This window comes from Solea solea, chromosome 2, assembly GCF_958295425.1.
Source record: "Solea solea chromosome 2, fSolSol10.1, whole genome shotgun sequence".
NCBI lineage: Eukaryota > Metazoa > Chordata > Actinopteri > Pleuronectiformes > Soleidae > Solea > Solea solea.
The window spans coordinates 4,801,618-4,824,882 of record NC_081135.1 but is presented as its reverse complement, the minus strand read 5'-3'; the positions used below and the strand labels follow the sequence as shown (position 1 = coordinate 4,824,882).

At 39.6% G+C, this 23,265-nt stretch overlaps 4 protein-coding genes across 5 annotated transcripts in view; 2 read left to right on the top strand and 2 right to left on the bottom strand.

Moving 5' to 3' along the window:
• nid2a (nidogen 2a (osteonidogen)) overlaps positions 1-9,952 on the top strand; it is a 37,395-nt gene extending 27,443 nt beyond the window's left edge. For both annotated transcript variants that reach the window (XM_058613039.1, XM_058613031.1), the window contains 16 exons: positions 57-162; positions 252-385; positions 471-576; positions 961-1,094; positions 1,187-1,292; positions 1,481-1,614; positions 1,704-1,809; positions 2,760-2,889; positions 2,979-3,079; positions 3,213-3,385; positions 3,683-3,812; positions 3,920-4,091; positions 5,933-6,090; positions 6,969-7,092; positions 7,193-7,305; positions 9,088-9,952. In XM_058613039.1, the coding sequence (XP_058469022.1) occupies positions 57-162; positions 252-385; positions 471-576; positions 961-1,094; positions 1,187-1,292; positions 1,481-1,614; positions 1,704-1,809; positions 2,760-2,889; positions 2,979-3,079; positions 3,213-3,385; positions 3,683-3,812; positions 3,920-4,091; positions 5,933-6,090; positions 6,969-7,092; positions 7,193-7,305; positions 9,088-9,098 (1,938 nt within the window). In that variant the 3' untranslated portion in view covers positions 9,099-9,952. The remainder of the gene's footprint in view (positions 1-56; positions 163-251; positions 386-470; positions 577-960; positions 1,095-1,186; positions 1,293-1,480; positions 1,615-1,703; positions 1,810-2,759; positions 2,890-2,978; positions 3,080-3,212; positions 3,386-3,682; positions 3,813-3,919; positions 4,092-5,932; positions 6,091-6,968; positions 7,093-7,192; positions 7,306-9,087) is intronic.
• Positions 9,953-10,056: 104 nt separating this feature from the next.
• On the bottom strand, positions 10,057-14,573 carry rtraf (RNA transcription, translation and transport factor). The gene is made up of 8 exons (XM_058613050.1): positions 14,413-14,573; positions 13,210-13,334; positions 12,945-13,044; positions 11,523-11,603; positions 11,326-11,414; positions 10,860-10,928; positions 10,715-10,763; positions 10,057-10,597 (listed from the first exon to the last, which is right to left on the bottom strand). The coding sequence occupies exons 1-8, from the start codon at positions 14,471-14,473 to the stop codon at positions 10,443-10,445; spliced, it is 729 nt and encodes a 242-aa protein (XP_058469033.1). The 5' UTR covers positions 14,474-14,573; the 3' UTR covers positions 10,057-10,442.
• An 833-nt stretch (positions 14,574-15,406) lies between these two features.
• On the bottom strand, positions 15,407-17,257 carry sap18 (Sin3A-associated protein). Its single transcript, XM_058622225.1, has 4 exons — positions 17,074-17,257; positions 16,157-16,266; positions 15,942-16,064; positions 15,407-15,685 (listed from the first exon to the last, which is right to left on the bottom strand). The coding sequence occupies exons 1-4, from the start codon at positions 17,143-17,145 to the stop codon at positions 15,529-15,531; spliced, it is 462 nt and encodes a 153-aa protein (XP_058478208.1). The 5' UTR covers positions 17,146-17,257; the 3' UTR covers positions 15,407-15,528.
• A 2,043-nt stretch (positions 17,258-19,300) lies between these two features.
• Positions 19,301-22,205, top strand: LOC131450544 (gap junction beta-6 protein-like). The gene is made up of 5 exons (XM_058622224.1): positions 19,301-19,377; positions 20,019-20,190; positions 21,032-21,184; positions 21,331-21,479; positions 21,995-22,205. The coding sequence occupies exons 2-5, from the start codon at positions 20,020-20,022 to the stop codon at positions 22,203-22,205; spliced, it is 684 nt and encodes a 227-aa protein (XP_058478207.1). The 5' UTR covers positions 19,301-19,377; position 20,019.
• Positions 22,206-23,265: the final 1,060 nt, after the last annotated feature.

Below are 23,265 nucleotides of genomic sequence, written 5' to 3'. Positions count from 1 at the left end.
AATGAAAGAATACATCACAAACATTAGGCCTAAATTAATATTCTTTCCTGCTGCAGTGTCATGGCTCTCCTGGACATTGTTGGTGCGTGGACAGTATTGGTCAAGAGAGAGCAGGAACCAGGACTCCACCTGGTACACAACCTAAAGACTGTGATGAACCAGGTGAGGGGAAGGAAGCCTGCACAACGTACCTTCATATGTCCTGCGTGTTTCTATGAACATTGTCAAGTCATGCCTTAATCTATCTCTAGATGAACCAGTGCGTCCTAAAACCCACTGTGAGCAGCACAGAGACAGTGTCCAGACCACCAGTCCAGAGGGATATCCTATCACTGGAGTGTTTGTACCTGAGTGTGATGCTAATGGTCAATACAAATCTCTACAGGTAACATTCTGACTGCTGTAAATGAGAAATGTTAAGTATTCAAGATTTTTTTTGGCTGTTTTTTTTACAATGATTTCTCTTTCAGTGCCATGGTTCAACTGGACATTGTTGGTGTGTGGACAGTAGGGGAGAGGAGAGACCAGGAACCAGGACTCCACCTAGTATACCATCTGTCGACTGTGACAAACCAGGTGAGACTGCTGTTTCCATTTTTGGAAATTGGACAAAAACAGTCAGCAGCGTTCTGAATGCGTTTTGGAAGTGGATGAAAGACTGAAGGGTATAGCCCCATATATAGCAATTTATGAAATGTTTGAGCAAAGCTTGGAGAAGCCACTAAATATAGTCAACCAGGACATGTCCATCAGAGCAAACAGATGGTCTGACAGAAGTGCAGTTCCTGCAGTCAACCTCTTAATCACATTTTGGTCCAGTGGACTAGTCTCTGAACCATTATCCTGTTGGTAAAATAGAAAGACTCACCAATGGTCCATTGGTGCTATGACTCCGATCTCATGTGACTTGAAAGAAACATTTAGTTTGTTCCTTAATATTTTGTGTAAACTTTTTTCTAGATGAACCAGCGCGTCCTAAAACTCACTGTGAACGCCACAGAGAGCGAGTCCAGACCACCAGTCCAGAGGGATATCCTGCAGTTGGAGCATATGTGCCCCAATGTGATGCTAATGGACAGTACATACCACTGCAGGTCAGCATCAACTGACAAGTCTAACTGACTGGCTCTGGTTTGTTGTTGTTGAGGTTCATAGATAAGACTAATGTAAACGTTCACTGTGTTAGTGCCATGGCTCCAGTGGACATTGTTGGTGTGTGGACAGTAGGGGACAGGAGAGAACAGGAACCAGGACTCCACCTGGTACACAACCTAGAGACTGTGACAAACCAGGTAAGACGGCAATGTTTTCCTGCTAAAGTTAAGTCAACATAACCTCATTAAGTTGAGGCTCATTTATATGGAGAGATACAAAGAACTGCATTCTTTGTTCAGGCTGCCCAACCAAAACAAATATGAAGATTCATCTGTGGTATTTTGTCTAAGACAATAACTTATTTAACCTCTTTCATTTTCTCCAGATGAACCAGAACGTCCTAAAACTCAGTGTGAACACCACAGAGACAGTGTGGACACCACCAATACAGAAGGACATTCTATATCTGGGGTCTACGTACCTCAGTGTGATGCAGAAGGACAGTACCTACCTCAGCAGGTAAAACTGTGAAATAATGAGTCTGTGTTTTGTTTTTTGTTTGTTGTTTTTGTTGTTTTTAACAAACAAATGTTGCTCTTATTATTTAGTGTCATGCTTCCACTGGACATTGTTGGTGTGTGGACAGTAGGGGACAGCAGAGAGCAGGAACTAGGACTTCACCTGGTACAGCACCTGTAGACTGTGACAAACCAGGTGAGACTGTTGTACTGTATTTTGATTTGGGGAAATTGCTTTGTAATATGTTACTGGTGGTGTTAATTGTTGAGATATAGTTCATTCTGGACTAATGTGAGGTCTCTCCCTCTCTCATCCTCTCACTCACACTCTAATGTACACTCAGAGGCAGGTCTATAAATTCAGTCTGAGCTATAAATTCCATTTATGACCGTTCAAACATCTGAAGCGGTCACTTTGTGGGGACATTAACTGCCAGCTGTTGCTGGGCAACCAAAGGAAAATAAGGCCGACTGCCTGACCAGCTGAGTGACAACACAGTGATGACACCCACCCAATGGAAACAGAAACATGTATACTTTGTTATGTTGTGGGTTTTCTTATAGATTTGCACATTTATCGAAGATATGTGAACTTTATTTCCTAAACACTGTGCTGGATATTCATTTGCACTTACTCCTGGAAGCTGCCCAATGCAACTACAGTCGTCTTTTTATGAGTGGCCACTGCACTGGGACCTCATTCAGGGATTTTTCAGTAAATGGTCAGAATGAGGGGGGGTAGAGGTCTGGGAGTGTTATCCTCTGATCTAAATCAGGAGCTCTTTCCTTTTCTGCTTACTTCTCACCCTCCTCTCAAATGGTATCCTCTCCTTTTCAGTCGAGAAGCTGTGTAATCTCACATTAGAAATCTACACATGCAGAGAGAGGGGGAGGTCAGAATAAACATTAGTGGAAGCCTAAAGTGGTTTCAGGTTTAGTTTTAAAGCCCTGTTGTCTGGTGAGGTATTAAAGGGCTTTTACAAGGTAAACAGTTTTAACACAAAGAGCTGCTATTTACCATTCGCAATCTCTATATCTGTCATAAACTGCAAAAGAAAATGATATGAACTGTAATTTTACAGCTTTGCATGATAAGGTTTTAAATAATAATGGTGATGGGTTTGATTGATTTGTGTTTCCCCTCAGTCCATGTAGCTCCGACCCAGCGCCCTGAGAGCGTGTGTGAACGATGGAGGGCCAGTTTGATTGAGCATTATGGTGGGAAACCTGACCCACAGCAGTATGTGCCCCAGTGTGACCCGGATGGACAGTTCAGGTACACTAGGAACATAAGTGTGGATGATAAACAAATGAAGGTGGATTCCTGTTCAAATCAAGACTGTTTGTTTCAATTGCTTTCCATAGTCCAGTCCAGTGTTATGGAGAGACCACTTACTGCTGGTGTGTGGACCAGGACGGGCGTGAGGTTCCTGGCACTCGATCACATGATGTTGTCAAACCTGCATGTAAGTATCTGTCCACTGTCTTTTACGTTTACGTTTAATATTATATATATTATATCATATTATAATATCATATCATTTAGTGCCAGAAATCTTTGCTAAAGACTTTCTTTATCCATTCAATTCTCTAATCCAGGCATCCCCTCAGTGGCTCCGCCCACCGTTCGACCACTGCCCCGTCCAGATGTGACCCCGCCTCCAAATGCTGACATCACGCTGCTGTACGCTCAGGGACAGAAAATAGGAGCGTTGCCTCTTAATGGGACCAAACTAGATGCAAACCGCTCTAAAACACTACTGACTCTGCATGTAAGAGATGAATGGATACTCGCCTGCTTATATTTTGTCCGTTCATTCTTATGCACAAAGAAAATCCTTGTTTCTTTGGTTATTCAAAAACATAAACGTTTGAAATGTGGCTCAACATTTTTGGGCATTATTGTTGGGCAGTGTATATTGAAAATGTTTGACTGTGTATCCAGAAGTAGTGACTAAAAGTTAAAGACAAACTGGAGACAGAGCAAAGGAAAAAAAAAGTGACATCCACACTACTTTGTTTTGGTTTCACCTCATCGTTGTTGTGTTTGTGTGTGTGTGTGTGTCCAGGGTTCCATAGTAGTTGGTATAGCCTACGACTGCAAAGAGAACCACGTCTACTGGACAGATTTGTCCGCAAGAACAATCAACAGAGCTTTATTGGCACCTGGAGCAGAGCCGGAGATACTCATTAACACAAGTAAATCACATTCTTCCTCTCGTCATACTACTATTTCAATAATGAATGGTGTGTTTGGTGTTTTAAAATGTTATTAATACTTTGTTATGGTCTCCTTGTCCCTGTAGATCTGGTCAGTCCTGAGGGTTTGGCTGTGGACACCAAACGTAGGTTGATGTTCTGGGTGGACTCAACCCCTGATTTGATTGAAAGCGCCAACCTCGATGGCAGCGGGAGGAAGACACTGTTTGACACAGACTTGGTCAACCCCCGGGCCATCATTGTGGTCTCTTCCACTGGGTAAACCTCTTTTTTTGTGGCTTATTTAAAGTTTGAAGTAAGAAAAAAAGATTTGCAGAAGATGTACGTCATTCAATTTCCACTTCTAAAGCCCCGGGTCAGTTTAGTCTGGATTTGAAAGCACTTACAAATCTCCCTGAGCAAGAAACAAACAAGAGCCCACGCACTCTCATAGCGATGGAGTGTAACATCCTGGAGGTTCTCCACTGAGGCAGAATGAGATACAGCCTACACTGTTTTTATATCAGAAGGGCACAGATGGTTTTCAGCCCATTAACACAACCATGAAATCAAACACACACAAATACCTCAGACAGTCTGAGTCAACAAGACCTTGACTAATTAATTAGTACAGTGAACATTATGTTTTAAAAGCCATTTCACAGAAAGGATTCTTGTTGAGTCTGGTCTCTGGACTTGAGAGACTGGGAAATAAACACAAGTTCCTCAGTGTGAGACGAGCACGCCGAGGGAAATCCATGGGAGTGTTTTTTCAGGGCGGGAGTGTCTCTCTTTAGTCATGTATGTTTCATAATTCAGTTGTATACATGTGAAGGACATTTTAGTGCTTTCTGTGTGGGTGTTGCACTGAACCGAGCCAAGAAAAGTGTGCTGGATTTACTGATGCTATTAATCCTGGACAGTCACTCTCTCACACACACACACACACACACACACGAGTAAAACCATACAGGAATAGCATCTGCTTTTCATCATTACAACTAATCACATAATCAACAGGTATGTGTGTGTGTGTGTGTTAGAAACAGGGTTTAGAGAGAGAGTGTGTGTGTGTATATTAATGTAGTTGATATAAATGATTAAACACAGCAGCAATAACTCAAATCATAAAAACGCCAAAGTGTGTTTCACATTATTGGTTTAAGTTTATGCCTCAAGGTCGTGTGTGTGTGTGTGTGATTTGAAAAAAAAGGTAATTACTGCTTCACACGGTTGCACTTATGATGAAGCACATGCTCTGCGATTTGTGAGCCTGCACATGTTCACCACATCGCCGCACACAGCAAAGCAAACACACAGAGTGTGCGTTTATAACACACACATTATAAAAGCATGTACGTGTTTACGAACTTCTTATACTTCTACCATCTGCTCACCCATCCATTCACACACCCATAAACCTATGCTGTGTGTGTGTGTGTAGGTTGATTACTCATGTGGTGTGTATTACCTGTAGTTCCCAGAGGAACTGCCCACATGTACACCATCATCTGCAGATGAAAAGCAGTTTGGTGTCATAAGCAGCCCACACACACACTCTGCCCTTACCTCTGATATTTTCCTGCTGAGAAACATTTTAGGGGCTTTTGAAACATTTTACATAATAATAATAATAATAATAATAATAATTATTAAAAAAAAATGAGTTGATTCATCACAGAAACACATTCATTCAAAAGTGGAAAAATGCACCAGCTTCAGCTCAGTTATGTGATGTATGCAGATGAAACCCCGCCCCCCTCCAAAAAATGCACTGGAAGAGCTGAGGTCAGAGGTTGCACGTTGCTCAGAGTAACCTGACCGTGACCTCATCAGCAGGAGACAGCTGCTCCCTTGAGCCCTGTGCTTTCGAATGCTTATATACCCACTTGAATGTGAGCTTGTGTGTGTGTGTGTGTGTGTGGTTTTCCTCTTGTCTCTTCATATTAGCCAGATCCCAGCACTCAGCTCCAAAACAAGTCTGCACAATAAGCAGGTTGACTGGTCCACATTCTGTATTGGTTAACATAAAGATGAAGTGAAACAGTTGAAAACACTGAAAAATCAAATAGATCGTGTTCTAAAGTCTCAATCGTTGCTGTCTATCCCCCCCCCCGCAGCACTCTGTACTGGACAGACTGGAACAGAGAGGCTCCGAAGATCGAGTGTGCGACGGTGGACGCTCAGAACCGCAGAGTGGTGGTGTCCGACGGGATTGGTCTGCCAAACGCTCTCACGTACGACTCTTCGTCGGGACAAATCTGCTGGGCTGATGCAGGTACACACAGCTGCACTTTCAACACCACTGCCGGTCAAAAACAGCTGCTGCTGCGCCTTCCATTTCAGACGAATTCACTAAACTCTATTCTTTAAACTGCAGCTTATTATTTTCTAAAAGTCCAAATGTAGATGTCCCACTATTTACGTTAAAGTTATAATGAATAGTGGCCCATGATCTCCTCTTCCTTGTAGTGTGTGTGATGTATTGTTAGCAAATGACTATGATAATAAATTAGGTTATATTTATCACATTATTAAGGTATTACATTCAGAATGTAATTGTTACGTGTTTTATGTACAGTTGTATGTTGTTTTTCTCTCTGTTTTTTGTTATTTATAGATTCATTTTGTATCATAAATAGGTTTTTACTGTGAATTGTATCAAATTGACCTTGAAATGCTGTAAAATATGATCTTGAATGTCATTACTACTATATCATAATGTGATATCGTGACATCATTGTCCCGGCTCTATAAGGTTAAAATCTAATCTGATTTTGGTTGCCTTAATGGTCCAGTGTGTAAAATTGCTGGTGAGAGTACTACGGTGGCCTTCGCATACCAGAAAGGGTGTTGCTTTTCTTTTTTTATCATTATTATTATTTTTATTATTATTATTATTATTATTATTATTATTATTATTATTATTATTATTATGTAAAAGGCTGATTATAAGGCAACAAACACTATTTATTTTTTTATTTTAAAGCAATTATACAACTACCCAAACATACTGATTGGTAGTGTGGTCACTTTTTGTGACTTTTTTGGATAAGATATAAACATATTCAATGAAATAGAATATGAACATGTGTAACCACATGCCTATTCATGTTCTACACCCATTCTAAACATTTTATTTGCTCTTTATTTCAGGTACAAAGCGTTTAGAGTGCATATCTCCAGATGGCACAGGTCGCAGAGTGATCCACCCCACCCTCAACTACCCATTCAGCATGGTTTACTACAGGAACCACTTCTACTACACAGACTGGAGGAGGTAGCCATCTTTTTGTTCACGTTTGATCCACTACAGCTGTGTATTCTTGTTTCGTGACTGAATTAAATATGTACCTGTCTGTCCATCGCCTGCCTCACAGGGACGGTGTGATCGTAGTGAGCAAAGAGGGCAGTCAGTTCACGGACGAATACCTGCCTGACCAGCGTTCTCACCTTTACGGCATCGCCATAGCAACTACCCAGTGTCTATCAGGTGAGATAGGTGGATTGTATGTTGTAATAATACGGTATGGGTTGATTTAACTGTGTCTTACAGGCAGTTGTGTCATCGCAGGTGTCACCTTCATGTGAAGGCAGCATTTACAGGACAGAAAGCTCAGGGAACTTTATGTAGTAGGGATGTAGTGGAGAAGCGTGCTGCATTCAAGTCCACGGGAAATTTGAACTCCTCACACTGTGTCTATAGATGGTAGCATTTGCAGCTTGTTAGCAGAAGAAAAGTGGTAGTAGCTCCACTGAGCGCTCGCAGAGGATGCAGCACTTATCTCAGGTATCACATGTACCAACAGTGGACACATTGTTAAGTTAGGCATAATTAATGCTTAATATGAATACAATTCAGCCTTATACGTCATACGTCAAATTACAAACACAGCAAAAAAAAATTAATAAAAAATTTCAATGCAAAAAAATACAAATATTAGTCCACTAAAATATTGTAATATCTCATGGTTTGATACAGGTTTTTTGAAGCTGCGTGTCATTCTTGACCACTAGGCGGCAGCAGGCTTTCAGCCATTTGACACTCATCTGTCACTAGATAAAGAAAACTGTTTTCTTCAACAGATATTCTGTTTATAGTCATCACAGTATCACATACTCTGTCTATTATCCAAACCCTATTTGTGACCATTTTTACGACCATTTCTGTAACATCTAATATTATTAACAAGTGTTATTGTATGCATGCATTATTTAATAAGTCTTTAGTAAAGTTAGTGGACAAATCTCTGGTAATGACTGGTCTATACCACAGATACAACACATGGCACATGGAGTGTAAATGTGTGTTTCATTGTGGTTGATTCAAGTGATAAAATGAACCATTAAAGCTTAAATGTTAGTTTCACATTATTGCTTTGACAGTTTAAAGCCTCAAGGTGTGTGTGTGTGTGTGTGTGTGTGTTGATTTGGCACACACCCATGACGACAGAGCAATGATCATAAAGCTGTGTGCGACCCTCAACTTGTGACCCGCGCGCGTCTCCGTGAGACCAAAGAACAATGATTACACAGCTGTGCTGCTCTACCTGTGTTTTGTGTTGTGTGTGCGTCACGTTTGATGTGTTGATGTCTGCACAGGCCTTCAAGTCACGTCTTGTGTTAAACACCATTTAAAGTACAAAGTACCCCTTTTAAACATGGGCTAATCCCTAAAGTAGCAGCTTGGCAGATGCCGCTGTCACAGCTGCGCACATCTGCAGCGTAAAAACCTGCTCACGCCAGTGTGTGCACACAACTCAATTTGTTCATTTGCCTCTCAACCATTTCACGACGACGTGTGCGCGTGGCTGTAAATGTCACGTCCGCGTGTTCACACACTCTAGAGTCTTCAGGCTGAGGAACAAGCGCTTGCTTCAAAGATGTGGATGTGTGGTGTAATTGTGACCATGATGACAGCTCTGAAACACACTTGTTAAGGGTTTGCAGGCTGCTTGTATGAGGCTTAAAAGCTGTTATTGTTAAATACATGAACACACACACATGCTCTTTACAGAGATAACGCTCCGTTGCCACAACTTGTTAAGTGCAGGGCTTTTTTTTTTTTCCAGGATGGAGGGTCTGTTTGTTCTGTCATTAGGTCACTGTAGCAGTAAAGCTTTCATCCTTTCACATTTGGATTTACACAGGAAGAGCAAATTAGACCTTTACTGCCTCATATCCACCTGGACCGTTACATCCAGGGAAGAGGTTTGTAGTTGCTTTGATAGAATGTGATGCAATGAAATGAATTTTGCCATCTAACTTGTTGCAGGGAGCCACTAATGACAGGCGGGCGGCTGCAGTCCTTTGGTGCTAAATTCTGGGTTGATTCCTGAAAAGAGGATAGGACCACACCTCACCAGGTTCCCTCAGAGAAAAAAGGGCGAAAAACGGGGCACAAGATGGCTTCCTGGTGTCACACTGACTGTCAGAGAAGACTCCTCCACACACCCCTGACCCCATTATCTCACCTTAAAGATATAACCCCAAAATAAGTGTTGTGTACATTTGTTTTATACCTCATTTTTTTAGTTTTTTTTTCTAGTGTATTTTTTTAAAGTGAATTTTCTATGGATAAAAGCTACGCCATGAAATTGGATTTTAAATGTATGAATATGGGTTTTTGTGTTTTTAAAGCCAAAGAATGACAGATGTGAAGAGCGTCGAGACAAACTGTTGAAACTGAAGTTCTTCTGTGAAACTGAGCATCTTTCTTTCTTTCTGGTGAGGTGGCTACAGTGGCTGTTAGACTCTGCGTCATCTTCTTTTAAAGACTCACTAAAGAAAACCTAGATGGGAAATTAATACTCTGGCTTGATATTTTAAGTCCAGATATACTGACTTTCTTAACTGACTCTCAGCAAAAAAAACAGAATTACTGCATCACCCAAAATACCAACCTCTTTAAACAAATGTTGTATTCTGTAATCTGATTATGCGTAATCCATTTCCCTCAGCCTGCTGTGCCAGATGTTTCACTGTGACTAAAGATCAGCCACATTTCTCTGCACTAACCTGTATTTCACACTTTTTATTTTTTTGCAAAAGTATTTTTTACTACATCAACTACATTTGAAATCTTTATCTTTTTATAAGATGTGATATTTATAACAATAAAAATGTGATTTGGTACTTGACACATTTTTGTGTGTGTGTGTGTGGGGGGGGGGGAGAGAAAGATGCCAAATTTGAATGACCACGACACAGGAAGAAAGGAAGGAAGGAAGTACAGGAGACGGACTGTTTTCGCTGCATTTATATTCTACTGTGTGAATGAAAACTTTCAAAATGATCATTTCTAAAGCTTCTGTGGTTTTAAATACCGGAAAATAATGGCAGCGAGAAGGGGATCAGAAGATTCAACCACACTTTCTGAAGAAATCCATAACTCAACATATTACTGCAAACAAGTACTTCACACTGCAGCAGGTTTTTGTTTGGTGTGATTTGGTGTCATCTTGTCCTTGAGGCAGCATCTGAAAAAGCACTTGCCCAGATTTCCCAGCTGCTCTGTATGAACTCACACAAACGGAGAAAACAAACTCATTTCTGTCCACCACAAACAAAAATTCTGCTCAAAATCAAATTAAAACTCCCGTGGTTCAGTCCCTCTCTTCATCCTCGTTCTCATCTGCCGACCTTGCCTAGCCTGTGGTCAGTCTTGGGGTCAGCTATGATGGCCTGAACGGCCACTATGGCCTCGTTGATCTTGGTCTGAAGCTCCCTCAGCTCCTCGATGTGCAGCAGGCGCAGGATCTGAGCTGCTTCGTTCAGGGTGGCGTCTGAGGGGAAAGGACAAGGACTTTTCACTTTCCCTTCATGTTTTGTTGGATACATGTGTCACTGACACTGATCGCAGGGTTGTCAGACTGTGTTAGTGTTGAAAAACGAGTGCTTACCTCCCGTGTCAAAGCCCAAGACGTGTTTATCTAAAGTCACTGGAATTCCCTGAGGTGGGGATGAAAATATACATCGTCAAATCAACTCTATCTGTGTAAGAGGTAAAAGGAAATGGGGATCAAATCTGCATCTTTTTAAAGTTACCTCTCTATTTTGGCTGGCTTTAGCAATGGCCTCCGGGGCAAGTCTCTCTTGGATGAGAATACGAATAGCCTGACATGAACAAAAAAACTAATTATTGTTGTTGTTGTTTTTTCTGCATTTATAACATTTTCAAGATAAAATTCTTTTCAGCGTGATCACAATAGCCATACACTCTCCAGACTCCTCTCTTTATAGTCATTTGGTTTATTAGTGGCAGATTTGACTTTTCCTGTGTTGGATTCAAGATACTGATTAAAGCAAAAAAGATTTCATACAAACAGAATATCATTCAGCTTTAACTGTAACATCACTCATCTATTGACAGACTGAGTGAAAATGAGTTCAATTGGCTGCACTGTAAACCAGCTGCTACACTGCTGTATTTCCAAGTTTGGAATCAACAAAACTTGCATTCTTTAAATAAGTTTTACTGTAATATGCTTTGAAACATTGGTTTTTTTTTCACCTTGAGCATAACCAGGTAGTCGTCATGTCGCTGAACTTTGAGGATGTTGGCCAGAGCCGTCACTCCTGCTTTGAAATCTGGTGAATCACCTAAAAAGGAAAAAAACAGATTAAAAAAAGAGATGACAATTCAATTTTTAACAAAGTATTTAAAAAAAATAAAACTAAAATACTGAAGAAACGTGCTTCATTACATACTGTCAAGGTTGACCAGAGGGTCAACTGCTTTGTCGCTGTTACTGGAGGCTGCGAGTGGCTGACAGTCCTTATACTTCTCCACTGAGGACAAACAACAGAATACACTCACACGTATTACACAAGGGTTTATATTTAGTGCTAGTTTTCTTTACAAATTACATATTTGGCTCAAAATGTTTCAGCAAAAAAGAAAGATCTTAAAATGACTGGGTCACACAGCAAAGAAAGAGCACTGGTGATTTGCTGCCATCACCAGGAAAAATGTTTCCTTGTCCAATGTCGCCACCTTGTGGTCAGCATCGGTATGTCACCTCCAACTGGGCAATAATTAAACTATAAATGATCACAATATAAATGTCTTCATAAGCAACAAGTTTAACACTAAACACGTTAAATCACAATTAATTTTTAATTAAGTAGTAAATATCAACATCAACTGATTTGAACATCACAATAACATTTTTTGGCCATTATTTGCCAGCTCTGCTTTCACACTACTGGCGTGTTTCTACACGTCACGTCACGGCACATCATGGCTACTTTTGCTTTTCCATTAGTGATAGTACTAATGGAACGGGGTGATTTTTTTTGGTAAGCCGATACGTATATATGCGTGCCGTCGTCAGACTGTCGTGCACTGCACTGATTGGTCAGAGTGCTGTCACAGGAAGAGGCACAAGAATCAAAGAGAACAATGCCTAACTGTACATCAGTTAAAAAGACTTAACAATCCAGAACATGTGGGTTAATCTTCAACATTTAGCAAGGAATTGTCTAAAATCTCATCATTTAACAGAGGAGTCTGGTGTATTTAGCAACAGCACTGCTGAAAGCCTGCGATCCTGCGCCACATAACAAACCCTGCTGCTGATGATGATTCAGTACATCGAAAACAAGGCAATCAGAGATGGCAGACTTCACCCCATTCACGCAACAAGCCTCTGTCGGCCTCTGTTGGTCATGTTGGCAAGTGCAAGTGCAGAAACACAAACAGACAGACACAGAGATCCACTAAAAACAATACTTCACTCCCACTCAATGGAGTAACGTGTGTGTGTGTGTGTGTGTGTGTGTATATATATATATATATACACACATATATATACACACATATACATATATATATATACACATATACATATGAGGGCTTCACAGATATGTTGTGATTATTCAGCTATTGATTTTTCTCAGCGTTGTCTCCATATACATATATACATATATATACACACACACACATATATATATATATACACACACATATATATATATACACATACATATATATATATATATATATACATATATATATATATATATATATATATATATATATATATATATATATATATATATATATATATATATATATATATAGGAGGGCTTCACAGATGTTGTGATTATTCAGCTATTGATTTTTCTCACCGTTGTCTCCATATTCATATCGCACAGCCAGACCCAGTAACCAGTCCACAGCCTCCTTCTTCTCCTGAACTCCGAATGGACAGTTGAGATCCTGCAGGTACTGCACAAACACAACTCATGCTAATGAGATGATGCTGACATTACACACCGTTAATTAAATCATGAACCAGTTTGCAGCGGTTGAGACTGTCAGGCACACACACTGGCAGTGTGCTGCTGCTGCTGCTGCTGCTGCTGCTGCTGCTGTAGGTGGTACTGGTGTCACCTTCTGGTAAGCTGCGGGCCAGTCGGAGTTAGGGATGTTCCTCAAGTTGCCTCTGTCCTCTATCTTGTAGTGTCGTATCTTCTGGTCCTCCAGCCACACAATGCAGTTCCTGAACTGGGTCTCATCTAGACCGAGAACAAGGACAGAGGCACAGTTGGAGCAGCAGCTACATTTAGACTGTGAGTGAGTAAATGTATAGTGGTAGTGGTAAGGGACTGCAGAGTCGTAATCACAATATGACCCCAAGTGAAATCTCCAAGTTGAACGATACTATTGTTTGAAATTTTTGCTTGTTGACGGACTACAAAATGTCAACATTTATAATTTTGATATATTTTGGGCTGAAAACAATTACTCGATACTATCGCTCTATGTCGACCCTCATGTGGAGGATAAAATGATGGATGGATGGATTAATCGATTACTTAATTAATCGTCAGCTATTTTGATCGGTGTCGAGATTTTTCAGCTTCTTACATGTTAGTATTTTCTGGTGTCTTTGCTCCTTATAACAAAAAAAAAAAATCATTAAAATTGAATCACATTGGTTTTGACATTTGAGAACATCATCAGTTCCAGGTGTGAGAAACACTGAGCAATATTTTTAAACATTTTATGGACCAAACGATTACTCGGTTAATGGAGAAAATGAAACAGATGAATCGATTATGAAAACAATCGTTAGTTGTAGCCCCTATAAATAACAATATCGGTAAAATAATCGCAATGTGATGTGCAGAGCCACATGGTAAATTTAAGCCTGCTGACGTCTGCTGATTCACTGAGCTCAACACAGGACGCGAATAGCTTATTATTAGTGCTTCTGGTACTTCTGGCATCTCATTTAAAATTCGGTTGATTTAAATTACAGTTATTAAATACATGTTGTACAGTATATGGATCAGTAAAGGGATTATAATCAACACAATTGGTCAAAATTGTCAACGCAGATGGGTAATAGGTTAATAAAACCGCCAGTTAGCAGAGCCGAATACAACTGTGATGTGCTAACAAGGAGTTTATATATAAATCTAGTGTTTTGGGGATGTAATTGTGTCCGGGAAACACATTATCGTTGAAGTGCTATTTTTACAAATACAGTTTGGCTCTACGTTGCCTCCTCACAGTTGACAGCACTGGTGCACACGTTAGCCGGCTCCACGTTTCACTCACTGAACCAGTTCAACAGCTCCGTTTTCTCACCTGTGCAGTCAAATCCAACCGGGTTGTGGTAATCTAAAGCGGTCAGTTTCCTCCGGAACATTTCTGTGCGTGTTTGTGACCAGAAAGTGTTGCTTTATGTAGCTAATGATTTGATTTCTTTGCTTTTTTTCCTAGCTTCCGGTTTAGTGTTGCGCATGCGCCGCCCTCCGAGGCTTCTTCTTGTGTTCCAATGTGCGACAAACTAGACGCTTCAATGCCGTATTGCCGCCCTCTTCTGGTCATTTGTGAAACTATTTTTAGCTTTTAATTTAACCACAAGAGACGTTGTGTTTTTTAGTGCTTTGTTTCATTGAGCAAAATTATAAAGTAGTTCACTTCATTGGTTTTAAAATAAACAAAACTATATACTATTATTTATAATACTATTTAAAAAATACTCAGTAAGGGGCCTTCAACACTGACTGAATAGGCCCTTTGTCACATATTCCTGTCAACATTAACTATAATCATTAAATTACTTACACCAGTGCTTTTTTATACCATAGCCTTTCTAATTAGAATCCTAGTTCGTTTGCTCAGGGTTCGTTTGGGAGATGTGAATGCACAACCCATCTCTGATCCGCCTAAAACAAGGTCTCCTTTCAAGTGAACCAAATGCAGTAACCAACTGCAACGCAGGGCATTATGGGTAAACACAGCCAAAACATCGAGTGTGTAGAATGATAGTTGGGAGAAATGTCTTAGCCCATTGTCGCGGCATAATGTGTGGCATGTTCACATAAAACAAAAATTGTCCTGCATTAATCAATAGATGAGCGAGTTTTCATCCCGTCTTCTGCTTCAGTGACTCTTGTTGCAGCGCTGCCTCAGGCCAGGACAGGGATACGTTAATAAAAGGTTTGTTTCGTTTGACGTGCGGTGTGAAAGCAAACTCTGACTGGCTGAGTGTTGCAACCCCCAATTGTACTGAGTCTAGCAGACAAATAGGTGTGAATACGCCCTTACAAACTGTTACAAAGAAAAGGAAACAGACTTTGGAAAAAAGACAACTTTATTACACTTCACATTTTATAAAATGAGGCAAAACAAATCCAAGAAGATGCAAAATAGAGATGGAAGAAAAACCGAACTATGTGTTGCTTTATGTGTGTGTATTCAGAATGGCCTCATGCGTGTGGTAAGGGGCGGGGCTCTGTTAGGTGGTGTGATAGCAATGTCCAGATAATCTCCAATCTGGAATCGCTGAGACTGCAACGTCATGGAGTCATCTGCACCCTTCCTGCCAGACACTGTACTGCCAATATCTTTCAACCTAGGGAGGGAGAGACAAGTTTTATAACACAACATTTATTATCAATTGGGCCCAAAACTAACAATACTGATTGTTTGGTCCGTAAAATGTTGATCGGTGTTTCCGAGACCTTAAAATCCCTATGTTGTCTTGTTTTGTCCAAAAACCAAACATTATCAGTTTTAATAATTTCTTTGTTATATTGAGCAAAGAAACCAAATTATATTCACATTTTAAAAGCTGAAAAAAACCTGAATCATTGTAGTGTGATACCAACCTGTATGCTTTCGCTCTGGGGTCAGGGAAGACTATGGCAAAACTAAAGTGTGTCCCCTTTTTCCTGGCCTCTGGATACACTTCTTTCACCAGGCCAGTCAGCTCCTTCAGAGTAGCATCCATCCTAAAACAAAGAATCACACACAAGGTTCCAGTTGCTGCTTGTCTATTAATAAATACAACAATAAAAAAAATATATAAAGTATGTAGCCTCACCATGTGTATATCTGCAGTTCACTGGACGGCACGTTGCCACGAGCAAATTCATCTGGTCTGTGATGTCGGCCACTGTTAGTGGTGAATACTCGCAGCAGCAGTGGACAGGTCTAAAACAGAAATGATTAATGATATATAATAATAATAAATAATGATTTAATAATGAATAAATTAATGATTAATATCGTTATTGGTAAATTCACCTGATCTGGCACTAAAAGGCCCAAGTATTTGGTCACAATATATCTGAAGATCCAGTGAGTTTTACTTATTGCTGAGCCACTACACATCATAGTAAGATGCCTGAACTGGGGATACACGATATTATCAGCACAGACGAGACTAAATAATCTCTGCAGATAAAAATTGTGTATATATACACACACACACACACACATATATATATATATATATATATATATATATACATATACACATATACACACACACACAATTGGTATCAATAGTCCAATATCGTGCACCCCTAGCCTGAACCCGATACCTACATTTAATAGGAGTTTCGAATGAAATTGTACCAATACTGCTGGTGTGAGCAAAAGCTGCAATCATCCATGCTGTGTCCACATAATTATAAAATGGCTATAAAATATAAAGTCCATGGGGGATGGTACTGGTCAAACATCTGTAGTCTTTGGTTGTTGGATTATGCGAATCGATGATTAGCTCGCACGTTAGCACACTTCAGAGCATATGTTTCAATTTATTGTTTACTCTACTACATAGAGTAGCAATTTACAACTAAATTGAACGCATATGTGACGGTTTTTAAGTCATGTTTTATTTATTTTTTATTTTTTAGTGTTGAATAAGAAAAAAACGTGTGTGCAAATTATAGCCCGGAGACTCGTACGTTAGCTTAGCGCTCATGAGCTACACAAGCTAACACGGGCTCTTACCTTTTCCCGGTCAATAGGCTTCTCTGGCTCCTTCTTTATCTCTTCCTGGGTGATACGTGACTCTAGAGCCATTGCTGTTGTTTTAAAATGTGTGTTTTTTAGATGCACGTACGTCTAAACTTCCACCGCCTTGCCTTAACGATTTATCCGTAGCGTAACTAGCTGGAGGAAGAAAAAAAAATTGTATTTCCGTTTCCGCTGTCTTTTTTTTTACTCATCGCCCTCTAGTGTTTCGGAGTGTTTAAACAACGTAAATTACTGATTCCTCGATTTAGCAGATGATAAAAATGACTCCAGAGTTAATTGAAAATCAAACCCAATAACATTATCATCCGTGTCTTATAGCCTCGGTTTAAGCATCTGCAGTGTTTCGTGACTACATTTCTGATTTTAATAGATATTTGGCTGGAAATATTTTCTCTTTTCTGCAACTGTTCAGCTGTGTTTGACACAATCTGCATTAATCCATTAGAAGACACAAATTCTTCTACAGTGAATGATCAATACAACTGGCACAGTCATTCCTTATGAACTACAGTCTTCCTTCAATGGCTGAAATTGTTAACAGCATTGTACTCACAAATGTGCAATGCAGACGCTGTGCATGATTTTATTAAAAGGCTTTTTATTATATTATATTATAATTATGTTTATTTTATATATATTATATTTATTAATAATTGTGTCCAGTCATGAGCTGTATCTTTCATAACGGCACATAATTCTAAAGGTTGCTATATTTTAAATAGTGGCGGGAAAAACGGAAAAGTATTTATTTTTAAAATTTATTCCTTTGAATGCTTTCTGTCTAATGTAGTGCAGCAACATTACTGATACCAGAAGAGCCTGAATCTCCACATACAGTATTTAGTGTTACTGAATGAGAAAATTGGCAAACTTCAAGAAATCACCAAGATGTATGCAATTGAGATCAGCCGGCCAAGTCCACCTACAGAGCTGAGACTACTAGTCACATGTTGTACCCCCCCCCCCTCACTCATTACTGTATGTGTGTGTGGTTGTGTGTGTTTCCTGACACTGGTCCCCTCTGTTCTTCCCTTTGCAAACTGATCAGGGATCAGGAGTTACTTTAACAATTGGCTTCATTTTACCTCTCTCCTTTTTTGAAACAGCCCTTTTTGTGACCCCGTCCTGCCCGAGAAATCAAACAGTGGCTCTTTGAATTGGCTCCTGACACTGATATCCATTCACTGATATGCATCAGGGGTAAGAGTCACTGTTATTTCCCCTAATGACTCCATAAGAATCACCAAAACCTCTGTGTTCCTGCCCTCTGAGCTTGTTGCTTGTGCAGAAGCATATTTGAATACAAAGACTTCAGCTCTGGCCTCAACTAAAGCAAATGTAATCCTGATCATTGTTTTGTTTTTTTACACTGCTGTGATTGTACGTTAGAGCCCTGAAAATGTTTTATTTCATATATTTGTGAGAATCCACAGTTTGAACCAAGGAAGATGTTTTTTTTTTGCTCCCACACTTTAGCAAACAGTGGGAAAAGGTTGTTGGTCACAGCCATTAGTGACACACAGAGCTGCACTGTCCTGCAGGTCGACCGCTGCCAAGTGATGGTTTGGCTCTGAAAAGACTCAGCACACACACACACACACACACACACACCTTAGTGCAGCTGTATGGGAACCCTGTACTGTAAATGTTGAACAGCAAAAACAGTACCCTAACCCATCCCTAGTAAGAATACACCATGTTTTTTTGTTGTAAAAACAATAGCAACAAATGTTAGAGAAAAAACAACAAAATGACACAATTTAACTTTTAAAAGTCCATAGAAATATATAATTAGACTTAAGTTATGAGGCTAGATGAGGTGCTTGAGATAAATGATTTTTAATTATTATCATCTTTTGCATGTTGATAAATGAAAGAAATAAGGCAACAGTATTGGTTTATCATAAGTGACTCTTCAATTAAATTTTCTTGCAATGTCTTTACTGTGTTATCTTATGTTTACTCCTGTATTGTTTAGTCTCGTCCTGGAAAACATAACAATGTGACCTGAGAGGTTTTATTTTGAAAGTCTTCACAGGAAGTCATCACATTTTATTCTGGCTGTCTTTGCACTTGGGGCATCTTTGATTTGACTTTATGGGAAAGAAGCAGATGCTGCAGGTTTGTCTGTTCTTCTGTGCATTTGATTCTTACGTTCTTTGATTCCATTGGATTTATATAAGGTGTGTGTGTGTGTGTGTGTGTGTGTGTGTGTTCTTGTGCCAAAGGACTATGTGGAATATCTTTCTGCAAACAACCTGACTCTTTAGACACAAGGTGAGAAAATAAGTAATTTTACTATCATTATGATGACCATATTTTACATATTTACACTGTAATGTTATTTTTATTATTATTATCATTTTTTCCAAATGAAAACAATGATTTAAACATGTTTGTTTACTTTGTAAAATTGTTTTATATTTCATATCTGTCTAATAAATGTCATTGAATTTCTTTCTGAATGAAAATAAGGATTTATTTACATGTAAGTTTATTTACATGAAAACAATACATATTTACATTTGTATAAATGGAATGTGTATATAAACATGTCATTTAAATAAAGAGGGAATCAGTCAGTGTATAGTACTGTGGGTTTGTACAGTGTGTTCAGTGTGTTTTCGTGGAGTGGGCCACTTCTGGACACTCCACAGAGATTCATCCATTCACATGAATGTTGGCACTGAGCCTTGACTCCTCCTCCTCCTTACTTTCATTCCTTTTCATCCTCTTCCTCAGTAAAACTTCTCTTTTGTTTCATCGCCCCCATCTTCCACTTTCATCTTTTGCCGCTGACTTTATTTCGAATTTCCATCCATGTCACTCTAACACGTGAAGATCAAGGAAACCATCAAATCTGCAGATAGAAAACATCCATTCACGCTTTGGTCTCATGCCTTCATCTGTCTCTCCAGGATGTCTTGGCCTCTTCTGTACGCTCAGTTATTCGCAGTGAACCGTCACTCCACCAGCCTGGGTAAAGTCTGGCTCTCTGTGCTCTTTATCTTCCGGGTCATGGTGCTGGTTGTTGCCGCTGAGAGCGTGTGGGGAGATGAACAGTCTGACTTCACCTGTAACACACTACAGGTGAATAAGGCACCCAGTCAGTGAAATCATGTATCATGTTCATATCTCTGCAAGGAATATGGTATGTGGAAACTGTTTAATGTTTAGTCTTAATACACATTATGTAATCTACATTAGAGACTGAAACAAAACTCTCCAGTCACTCTCAGTTTTGCATCTTTGTCCTTTTCCTCACTGATTGGACTATTGACATCACGCACGCCCCCATGATTTCCGGTGATATTGCTCTGTCTCTTCCCTCATCGTAGACCAGGGGTGTCAAACTCATTTTTGTTCAGGGGCCACAAACAGCACAATTTGATCTCAAAGGAGCCGGACCAGTAAAAATAGTCAAATAATAGCATAATGACCTATGAACAACAAGAACTCCTTTGTTTTTTCTCCTTTGTTTTACATTTAATGAAGGATAATTTTACAAAACATGACATTTCTTGAGAAATATAAGTGCAATTTCAACAATATCATGCCTAAATTTACTATTTACCCAGCACAATGGATCTATAAAGGCACAAACATTTAGTCACGGGTATCTTAAGCATTTGACATTACGTTTAGATTAGTGTAAAATTTTAACAAATTCATCCTGTGGGCCGGATTGGACCCTCTGGCGGGCCGGTTCTGGCCCCCGGGCCGTATGTTTGAGACACCCCTGTCGTAGACGCACAATGACCAATGCAATCAACGCAAAGTACAGACTAAATGCTCCGTCCGTCTTTTGCGTAGAGTATAAATGGGCCTTATGATGCCTACAACCACACTTAAAATAAAAAAACAAGAACTATCCCTTTAACTGAATGACATTCATTCACAGACTAATCTCCTTGTGTCTCTGTTTTTTCAGCCTGGCTGTGAAAATGTCTGCTATGATCAGTTCTTTCCTGTCTCACACATCCGTCTCTGGTGTCTCCAGCTCGTCTTTGTCTCCACACCAACACTCCTGGTTGCAATGCATGTGGCCTATCGGAACCACAGCGACAAGAAGAGGCTGCTGCAGGTGTGTGTGTGTGTGTGTGTGTGCACTCCAGAAATACACAACCAACTGTTTGTTAAATGTAGAATATGATTTTACAACATCCCATGTCTGGTTTTGTCTTGCTGTGCTTTGTAATGGAGGTGTCGTCATGTCTTCATGCTGTCCAGGGGTCTGGTAGATCTGGTTTCCTCAGCAACAAAAGCCAGGAGGAAGAGTTGGAGACACTGAAGACACGGAGACTCCCAATAGCTGGCGCCCTCTGGTGGACATACGCGTGCAGCCTGGTGTTCAGGCTGCTGTTTGAAGGAGGCTTCATGTAATATGCAGTGTTGTATCTTATCAGACTAATACTTAGGCAAAAGTTGAAGTCACTTTCTATAATATTATAAAAGTAAAAGTCTTAAAACACACAACATTTACTGTACTTAAGTATCATAAGTAATTTTCTTATATAAAATGTACTTAATGTACCCCATGCTGCAGTGTGTGTGAATGGGTGAAAACTGTAGTGTAAAGCAGCTCATTAAGACTAGAAAAGTGCTATATAAATACACAGACATTACTAAACTCTTCTTCTTCTGATTTTATTTGGTAGTAACGAGTAACAAAGATAGTTTGGGGAAATTAGTGGAGTAAAAGTAAAAGTTGCTAGAAATATAAATAACAAAGTAAAGTACAGATACGTGAATTGTGTGCATAAGTATAACTTAGTATTTGTACTTACATTACAACACTGGTAATATGATATGATATTCTATGATATTCTGTCATTGTAGCTCTTCTGAATGTGGTATAAAGACATAGTGTGTGTGTGTATGTGTGTGTGTGCAGGTACGCCCTGTATGTGGTCTATGATGGTTTCCAGATGCCACGGCTGGTACAGTGTGACCAGTGGCCGTGTCCTAACATGGTGGACTGTTTCATCTCACGGCCCACTGAGAAGACCGTCTTCACCGTCTTCATGGCCACTGCGTCCTCCATTTGCATTGTCCTCAACATGGCCGAGCTGGCCTATCTCGTTGCCAAGGCTGTCACTAGGTAGAAATATTTGTCCGTCAGACAGTGAGGTGCTAAATCGGCAGATTAAATCTGTTATTTCATTATTTAATCATAAATGCTTGACAAGATTTGGTTTTCCTCATTCCCGATCTCTGTTATTAAAATGTAACTTTATGCATATTATTTGAAACATACACATAGAGCTAAAATAAATGGTTTGACACCAAAAACGAGAAAAAAAAGGAGAAAAAAGATGAATCTGTAATGTTTTTATCACAGTTTTTGGAAGTGGACATTTTTGTCCTCCAGTGATGTAAGAGTATGGTCAATTTTCTATTGAGCTAGGGTTAGGGTCTATCCAAACGATTATGCCATATGCACTAACACATCCAAAATGATGTCAAGATCAAGTGGAAAAATTTGCCCAAATGGACAAAAATGTCCATAATGACGCCTTAATGGAGAATTAATGCATACAATCTTTATATATATGTTTGTTCTCTTCTGTCTCAGAGGTTTCAGGGGTCGGAGGAAGAGAACCTTGTGCAGCAGGACCAGCAGAGAGAAGCTGCAGAATAAGACAAACCAGAAGTTACTTGTCTAAAAATGAGGGAGCAGCAATAAAGTGGATGATTCTCACATGAGAAAGACTCTATTTCAGGCTGCGGTGGAGCAAAAAGTAAAAGTGGACATTTTTCTATGACACCAGTTGAGGGTTTGAGAAGATGTCAACACCTCAAGTGAATCTTTGTGATTCTCAGCTCTTTGTTTTTCATAGTTTCTTTTTTTGTTAATACAATTGTATAGTAGGATTATGTACAGACTATATATTCAGATGTATAGTAATGATTTAGTGATGTAGAAACACAGATGCAGACAAATGCTTTTATTTTTCTCACTTTCAATCACTGAGCTTAGATGCTCAAACTGCTTCTCACTGTACTTCAATAAATAAAGTTTCATGTCATTATTTCTTTGTTAAATGGTCTAAAAGTATGCATTTTTCACACTGCCCACTGGTGGATCTTGGAGGTATTGCAGGTGGGCCTCAAAGGATTTTAAGTTTTTATTTGCCATATAATATTCTTTGTTCTTTGAGAGAA